This window comes from Myotis myotis, unplaced genomic scaffold (assembly GCF_014108235.1).
Source record: "Myotis myotis isolate mMyoMyo1 unplaced genomic scaffold, mMyoMyo1.p scaffold_m19_p_9, whole genome shotgun sequence".
Taxonomy (NCBI): Eukaryota; Metazoa; Chordata; class Mammalia; order Chiroptera; family Vespertilionidae; genus Myotis; species Myotis myotis.
The window spans coordinates 22341933-22349931 of record NW_023416401.1 but is presented as its reverse complement, the minus strand read 5'-3'; the positions used below and the strand labels follow the sequence as shown (position 1 = coordinate 22349931).

General features: G+C 62.0%; 1 protein-coding gene across 1 annotated transcript; it reads left to right on the top strand.

Moving 5' to 3' along the window:
- The first annotated feature begins 2187 nt into the window (after nucleotides 1-2187).
- On the top strand, nucleotides 2188-7981 carry EMILIN3 (elastin microfibril interfacer 3). The gene is made up of 4 exons (XM_036322748.1): nucleotides 2188-2433; nucleotides 3863-3985; nucleotides 5214-5434; nucleotides 5713-7981. The coding sequence occupies exons 1-4, from the start codon at nucleotides 2267-2269 to the stop codon at nucleotides 7497-7499; spliced, it is 2298 nt and encodes a 765-aa protein (XP_036178641.1). The 5' UTR covers nucleotides 2188-2266; the 3' UTR covers nucleotides 7500-7981.
- Nucleotides 7982-7999: the final 18 nt, after the last annotated feature.

Sequence of the window (7999 nt, the reverse complement as noted above, 5' to 3'; positions counted from 1 at the left end):
GCCGAGGGTGAGGGGCAGGGCCCGTTCATCTCCCTCAGACGTCTCCCCCTTTCCATGAAGGGGAAATTCAGCGGTTACAGATGGAGCGTATGCTATGGACACTGTATCCTGCCCTCAGCAAAACGGCTCATGACATCTCTGTTAAAGGCCGGAGATTAAAATAACACATTCGGTGGATTTGTGGTGGGGGATGAAAAACTGTCTTAGCCGGGCATCATTTGGTTGCCGGGATCAGAAGCCCGTTCAAGCTAGCTCAAGTGAAGTGGGTCACTAGAAGCAGGCAGGGGAAGGCAGTCGCCAGATAGCCACTGCCTCTCAACTCTGCCCCGCTCTCCTGGCGAATTCTCTTCCTCAGCTTCCCCATAATTCCCGCAGAGCAATGGCCACAGAAGACATGACTTGTCCTCTCAGGGATCCTGTGGGTTGAATCATGTCTGCGCTCCCAAAATTTATGTCCATCTCCTAGACCCTTACAATGTGGCCTTATGTGGAAATAGCGTCTTTGCAGTGCCATGACTTCAGATTAGGTCATACTGGGTTTGCCTGGGCCCTGACTTCTATGGCTGGGGTCCTTATAAGAAGAGAGGACACAGGCACACAGAGAAAAGGCCATGGGAAGAGGGCCCCGTGGAGGCCCGGGGAGAAGGCCATGTGAAGACAGATGCAGACGCTGGAGTGATGGGCTACAAACCAAAGACTGCTGAGGATTGCCAGGGGGCCCAGATGCTGGAAGAGGAAAGGCAGGGTCCTTCCCTTGAGCCTCTGGAATCAGTATGGCCCTGCTGACGCCTTGATTTCAGATTTCTAGTCTCCAGGATTAGGGGAGAGTAGATTTCTGTTGTGTTAAGCCACAAAGTGTGTGGTAATTTGTTATGGCAGTCCTAGAAATGTCAATACAGCTCCCACTGTGAAGCTGGGTCCCCTTGGCCTCTGTTTCAGCTCCCAAGCCCAGGAGATGGTCCCACATGCCTGAAAGGCTGGGAGAGGCAATAAGCATGGATGTGTTTCAGAGTTGCCCCATTCTGGGCCCCTTGATATCATTGCTTTAGCTGGAGGGTGTGAGTTGCATCCCAAAGTCAGGTTGGAGCAAGGCCTCTCCAGGTGTGCTTCAGAGTCCCTTGCCTTCTGCATACCTACCGGCCACTTGTTAAAGACACAGAGGCTGTGGTCACCTGTGTGGATGAGACAAAGTCAGGAAGAAGTGCCACTCTGTTGGATGACAGAAGCAGGAGCCAGCACGCTCTGTGTGGGTTAAAATATCAACAAGATGATGTTGAATAAGGATGACTACAGAGGCTAACGCTGGTGTTCCAAGAGTCAACTTCACAAGGGAAATATGGAGGAAGCCTGGCTCAACAGCAGCTCTTTGTGAGAAACACCTGAAGGTTTTCTTTGACCAGACGCTAACCATGAGCCGGTGCCGTGGTACAGCTAGCCACGAGCTTCAGATGCACCAAAAGAAGCGGAGCTCCTTGGCTAAGGGAGACAGATAACACCGACCCCACCAGGAAACCAGAGGGACAGCCCCCAGATGAGGTTGCAGAGGCTTAGCGAGGAGGAGTCAACATGCCGGGGAGGCCATCGCAGAGTTATCAGGTGTCCTGGGCACCTCCGGACAGTGACGGGTGCCTGGAGGCAGAGCTAGCCCACGGGGAAGGCCCGGGGCCTATTCCAACGCGGTGGCTGAGGACGTGTTGCTGGCGGGCGCAAAACACGGTCATCTCAGCTCCGCAGCCCTGGACCAAGGCGGTCCCAGGTGCACGATGGGTTTTAAGGACCAATGTGTCGGGCGGATGGTAGGCAGCTCCCGAGAGCCCCGCACCCAGCCCAGCCCAGGGGTTTGGCTCTGCTTCTCTCCGGTGCATGTGGATGGGTGAGCTTGGGGGGCCTCCCAGGGCGTGACGGCCGGCGCCCCCGCCACCCTGGGGCTGCTCCCTTCTTAACCTCTTCCTTGCGGGCGGCCCCTCGCGCGTCAGCTCGGAGCGGGGCGGGGGGCTGGCGGCAGAGAGGGGGCCGGCGGAGGAGAGCGACGCGGCCCCAAGTTTATGCTAATCCGCGCAGAGCCCGCCTCCCGCCTCCCCTCCGCGGCCCTAGCCGCGCGCAGCGCCGACCACTCCACGGACGCAGCCGCTTCGGAGCGCCAGGCGGCGGAGCCAGCGAGCTCCCGGGGCCGCGAGCGGCGGCGGGACCCAGGCGGCGGCGCGGCGCGGCGGGCGGACACGGGCGGGGGCCCCGCGCGGGGCCAGGTGGGGACGCGGGGGCGGCGATGGGCCGCCGTCGCCTGCCGGTCTGGTTGTGCGCCGTCGCGGCGCTGCTCTCGGGGGCGCAGGCCAAAGGCACCCCGCTCCTCGCGCGGCCCGCGCCGCCCGGTGCGTCCCGCTACAGCCTCTACACGACGGGATGGCGCCCGCGACTGCGCCCGGGGCCGCACAAGTAAGCGCGGGCCGCGCGGCGGGCGGGAAACGGGAGGGACGGGAGGGCTGGCCCCGGCGCCGCTCCCACCTGCCCCACCGCGCGCGGAGGCGGGAGGGCGCGGGCACCCGAGGCCGCGGCGCGGAGGGGGCGGCTCCCGGGGCGAAGCTTGTGCCGGGCGGGTGCCCCACGCCTCGGGCGGCTGCGGGACTGGCCAAGAGAAGGAAGCCGAGGGGGCCTGGCGCGGCGGCGGGGATCCTGGCAGTGCCCGCGGAAACCTTTCCAGCGAAGTAACATTTTCCAGCTGCGCTGTGTGCAACCCGGACGCAGCGGACCAGGTGGAGGGAAGGGAGGGAGGGCGGTCCGCACGCGGGGCGCGCTCTCTCTCTCTCTCTCTCTCTCTCTCTCTCTCTCTCTCTCTCTCTGACACACACACACACACACACACACACACACACACACACACACACACACACACACATTCGGAGCGCGGGCCTCAACCACTCCCCTGCCCCACCAGGTCGGAGATGGAGCCCTGCGCCCGGCGGCCCTCCCTGTCCCTCGGTCCGCCGGGCCCCAGCAGCCCCTTGGCAGCCCCAACGTGGGTGGGCCACAGAGCTAGTTGGGATTCCTGGGTCCTGGGCTCATGTTGGGGCTCCAGAGCTCCACAGCAGTCCACAGGTGGCTGGTTTATGCCAGGCAGCCGCCACCCCAGCCCTTGTGGCCGGTAAGTGGGGTTGTTGCTCCTCCCCTGTCTCAGCCTCTGGTCTTTCCTAGGCAGTGGCATGCCAGCTGGTCTCCAGGTGAGTTAGGGGCTCTGCCTGGGGTGCTAGCTGCATTTGAGCACTAGCTGCATTTCAGAGGTATTGGAGTGTCGGCCAATAGCAGACACTCAGTGGGCCTGGGCACATCAGAGCAGGCTTCCTGGAGGAGGCAGTAGAAGAAGTGATCTGAGGATGAGGAACTGGAACAGAGGCAGGGGGCAGAAAGGTACAAGGTGGGTGCATTGCCCCAGGAGTCGGTCAGGGGAGGAAGAGAGAAGGGTGATTTCAAAGGCCTCGTGAACTATATTGAGACCTCAGACACCTCCAGTGCTAAGGTGAGGAGGTGAGAGCCAGTGAAGGAGTTGGAATGTGGCAAAGCCCTCGGTGGGGAATCCAGGGTGGGTCTCTTCTCCAGGCAGGGAGGGCAGAGGTCAGACCAGGGAAGGGCAGCTGCACCAGACTCCTGGTTCAGTACAGAGCTGAACCCAGTGACCAACCCAATGGGGAGGCTGGAACCAGCGAGACCAGCAGTGGGCGGGACCCCAGGACCAGGGCCCTGGCTCCCAGCAATAAGGAGAAAAGATGGGGGTCACATCTGCTGAGGCCTACAGATGGAGGAGGGGGTGTAGGAGCTTCAGTGGCCCAGCCCAGGCCAGATATTCCAAGGATGCCATTCTCCCCTGCAGGGCCCTCTGCGCCTACGTGGTGCACAGGAATGTGACCTGTGTCCTACAGGAGGGAGCAGAGAGCTACATAAAGGCTGAGTACCGGCAGTGTGGATGGGGGCCCAAGTGCCCCGGGACAGTCACGTGAGTGCACCCCCATCCCACCCACTCAGGATCCCTGGGCCCATGCCCCAGGCCTGCCTTAAGCTGAGAGCAGCAGCCAGCTCTACAAGGGCTGCAACTCTCTTAGAGCCCACACCAGCTGGGTGGAGGGGGCCAGGGAGGAATCAGGGGCAGGCTGATCTGGTCAGAGCCCACAGGGCACCAGGGGAGGGTTTCTAGGGGAGAGGCAGCACCAGGCAAGGAAGAAGCAGGGGCAAGGGTTGGGGGTGGGGGGCACAGGGGAGAGCATAGGGTCACACTGGCAGTGGTTGATGCCAAAGGGGCCCCGGGCAGACTCAAGGAGGGCTGTGGTGATGTGGAGAAGGCAGGCCAGGGGTGAGGGTATGGGAAGGGCCTGCTCCCATCACTCGGCCCTGTCACCTTTGGCACAGGAAAGGAAGGTGACAGGGTGTTGTGGAGGCAGGAAGACATCTAGACTGTATCCAGTGTCTGAGAGTGGCCCTGAATACCAGCCAGGGGCCTCAGACTGGCCAGATGGGGCCACGTGAGGATGTGTGGTATATCCCCCATAGGTGGGATGCTCAGGTCTGTACTTGGAGAGGTTCAAATGCAGGTCTGAATACAAGCCTGTGTACTTGGGATCCTTGGGCACATGCCCCAGTCATGCCTTCAGTTGGTGAACAGCTGAGGGAGTGGCCCCTGCTCTGCCTTCCACCTGGGCCCTTCACCGCTGTGCTCAAAATCAGAGGTACCTTGTCACCAGCCTCCATGACCAGAGCTGAGTCTCCAGAGTAGGGTAGGAAGGAGTGGAGAGAACGGGGGAGCTGATGGGAGCCCAGAGTGGCCCCCGGGCAGTGAGAGGAGCTGCTTGCCCAGCTCCAGGGCAGTACACCTTTGTCAGAATTCTTCAAGGTTCCACCAAAGCCACAGTGAAATTTCTGATGGCAGTATGAGCTCAAGGGTGTCCAGGTGACCTTGGGAGCCTTGGGGCTAAATTCTTGTTCCCCTTTTCCTGTGTTCCCCTAGCCCATCTCTGAGCCTTGGCAAGGCCTGCTTCCATCCCTCGGCCCTGTTGCCTTCAGCACAGGAAAGGAAACCCCTGGGGGTGTGGTGGAGGCAGGGAGACACCTAGACTATATCCAAGTGTCTGAGAGTGGCCCTGAATACCAGCCAGGGGCAAGGTCACCTGACAGGCAGGCGCCTCAGCCCACAGACACAGAGCCCTGCCCTCTCCCCATCCCTGGCCCAGGTACCGCACAGTGCTCAGACCCAAATACAAGGTCGGCTACAAGAAGGTGACGGAACTCTCCTGGCGTTGCTGCCCTGGGCTCACTGGAGAAGGCTGCCCTGAGCACCTCACAGACCATGGGGCCGCCCCACCCCAGTCGGAGCCTGAGCCCCAGATTCCCTCCGGGCAGCTGAGCCCAGGCCCCAGGCCCCCTCCTAGCAGAGCCACCCCCAGCCCTTACGGTGAGTCTGCCCATGGAGACCCTACCAAGGTGGTTGGGTTTCTTGGGGGAGGTGGGAAGGGGACTGACCCAAGCTAGCTGAGCTTGGGCAGGGCTAGGGAGGGTGCATCTTGTGCTGGGCAAAAGGGTGAGCCCCCAGGCCCCCTCCCCAAAGTGACAGAGGTATGCCCAGCAAGGTTGGCTTAGAACAGAAAATCTCTCAGGTGGCTTGGTACCAGGACAAGCTGAGAGAGCCAGGCCAGTGATCCCGCCCCGGGGTTCTCTCCTTCTCTTTCCCAGGAAGGAAAGGCCTGGGGTTGTTTGGTGAGCGGCTGGAACGCCTGGAGGGTGATGTCCAGCGCCTGGCGCAAGCATATGGTACCCTCAGCGGCCTGGTGGCCAGCCACGAGGACCCCAACAGGATGACCGGTGGCCCCAGAGCTCCCGATCCCCAGGTGGGCTTTGGAGGCATCCCCGAGGGGTTTGTGAACCCTGGAGGCAGAGCTGGAAGGCCACTCACACCTCCTCTGGATGAGATCTTGAGCAAGGTGACAGAGGTGAGCAACACACTGCGGACCAAGGTGCAGCTGCTGGACGAGGTGCATGGGCTGGCCCTCGGCCACGAGGCCCGCCTGCAGCAGCTTCGGGAGGCGCCCCCATCTCCGCTCACCTCCCTGGCCCTGTTGGACGAATATGTAGACCGACGGCTGCATCAACTCTGGGGGAGCCTGCTGGATGGCTTCGAGCAGAAGCTGCAAGGCGTCCAGAGCACATGCGACCTGCGGGTGCAGGAGGTGCGGCAGCAGTGCGAGGAAGGTCAGGCGGCCAGCCTGAGGCTGCACCAGAGCCTGGATGGCCGGGAGCTGGCCCTGCGCCGGGAGCTCTCACAGCTGGGCACCCGGCTGCAGGGCCTGAGCGTGGCTGGTAGGGGCAGCTGCTGCAGCCAGTTAGCCTCGGTCAGTGCCCGCATGGACAGCCTCGAGAGCAACCTACAAGCCGTCACCGAGGTCCAAAGGGGCCATGGCCCCAGCACCAGGGATGAGCTCACGCGGCTCTCTGCTGCCATGCTCGAGGGGGGTGTGGATGGATTTCTTGAGGGCCTGGAGACCCTCAATGGGACAGAGAGTGGAGGGAGGGGCTGCTGTCAGGGGGTGAAGGAGGGGGGCGGGGGCGGGGGCGGTTTCAGGACCCTGCTGGAAGAGCGTGTGCACAGCCTGGAGGAGCGCCTGCTGACACTGGCTGGGGAGCTAAGCCGTGACAGTACCCCACCAGGCAGGCCGGCAGGGCCCCTGGTGCAGACAGAACTCGCTGTGCTGGAACAACGGCTGGTTTCGCTGGAGACCTCATGTACCCCCAGCACCACCTCAGCTGCTCTGAACAACCTCGTGGCAGAGGTGAAGGCCTGGCAGAGCCAGATTGAGGTCCTTCTCCGCCAGGTGGCCAGCCACACAACCTTACTCCAGCAGCTCAATGGCACTGTGGCCGAGGTCCAGGGGCAGCTGGCAGAAGCAACGGGCAGCTCACTCCAGGGTGAGATCACCCTGCTCAAGGTCAATCTGAACTCCGTGAGCAAGTCACTCACAGGCCTCAGCGACTCCGTCAGCCAGTACTCTGATGCCTTCTTAGCCACCAACACCTCCCTGGATGAGCGGGAACGCAAGGTGGAGGCCGAGGTCCACGCCATCCAGGAGCAGGTCAGCAGCCAAGGCTCACGGCTTCGAGCTGGCCACAGGCAGGTCCTGAGCCTGCGGGGGGAGCTGGAGCAACTCAAGGCCGGTGTGGCCGATGTGGCTGGCGGCCTGAGCCGCTGCCAGGACACAGCCCAGGAACTCCAGCTGGCAGTGGGCCATTTCGATCAGAGGGTGGCACAAGTGGAGGGTGTGTGCGGGAAGCTGGGCCCAATTGCTGCAGACCTGAACAGCTTGCCCACTGATTCACTCAGGCCCAGGGAGGGCCTCTGGGGCCATGTGGATCAGCTGAATCGCACGCTGGCCCAGCACGCACAGGATATTGCCCGCCTCCGGGATGACCTGCTAGATTGCCAAGCCCAGCTGGCTGAGCAGGGGCGGCCAGGGCGGGCCAACTAGGCAGGCTGGACAGGACCCAACACCCAGATCCTACCAACCCTGGGGACATCACCCCAGAGCCCAGACCATGCTTCCCAGCCTCCCTTGGCCATTGCAGAGGCTACTGAAGGAACAGTCTTGGTCCAGCTCCACGTGAATGTCTCAGACATCAACACCCATGCTCACTGCCGCACCAACTGGACAGTTCAGGATAGTGGTCAAGGCGAGTACAACATGCCTGCAGGCAAGGGTGCACCTAGGAGACCTCACAATCCAGTTTGCCACTTGCCCTTCTGCAGACATGAGTTGGCATCTGGGCAAAGACTGCAGGTCCATTCTCAGACAGTGGCCTGTCCACATCTCCCTTTGCCCACGGGCAGTCGGCCCGAGGCCATGGAGGCTCCTGGTTCCTGTGTCCCCTTAGCTTCTCTCCCCTGTCATCTGCAGGAAGGTGCTGCCCATTGGCACTGTCCTCACACCTGGCAGCTTCACAGATGCTATTTCTGAACCAAGGACCAGAG

What these genes read in the sequence shown, in the direction of transcription:
- EMILIN3 (XM_036322748.1), top strand. Translation starts at nt 2,267, where the DNA reads ATGGGCCGCCGTCGCCTGCCGGTCTGGTTGTGCGCCGTCGCGGCGCTG. An exon ending in AAGTGCCCCGGGACAGTCAC is followed by an intron (nt 3,986 to 5,213) that starts GTGAGTGCACCC and finishes TCCCTGGCCCAG; the next exon opens with GTACCGCACAGTGCTCAGAC. An exon ending in AGCCACCCCCAGCCCTTACG is followed by an intron (nt 5,435 to 5,712) that starts GTGAGTCTGCCC and finishes TCTCTTTCCCAG; the next exon opens with GAAGGAAAGGCCTGGGGTTG.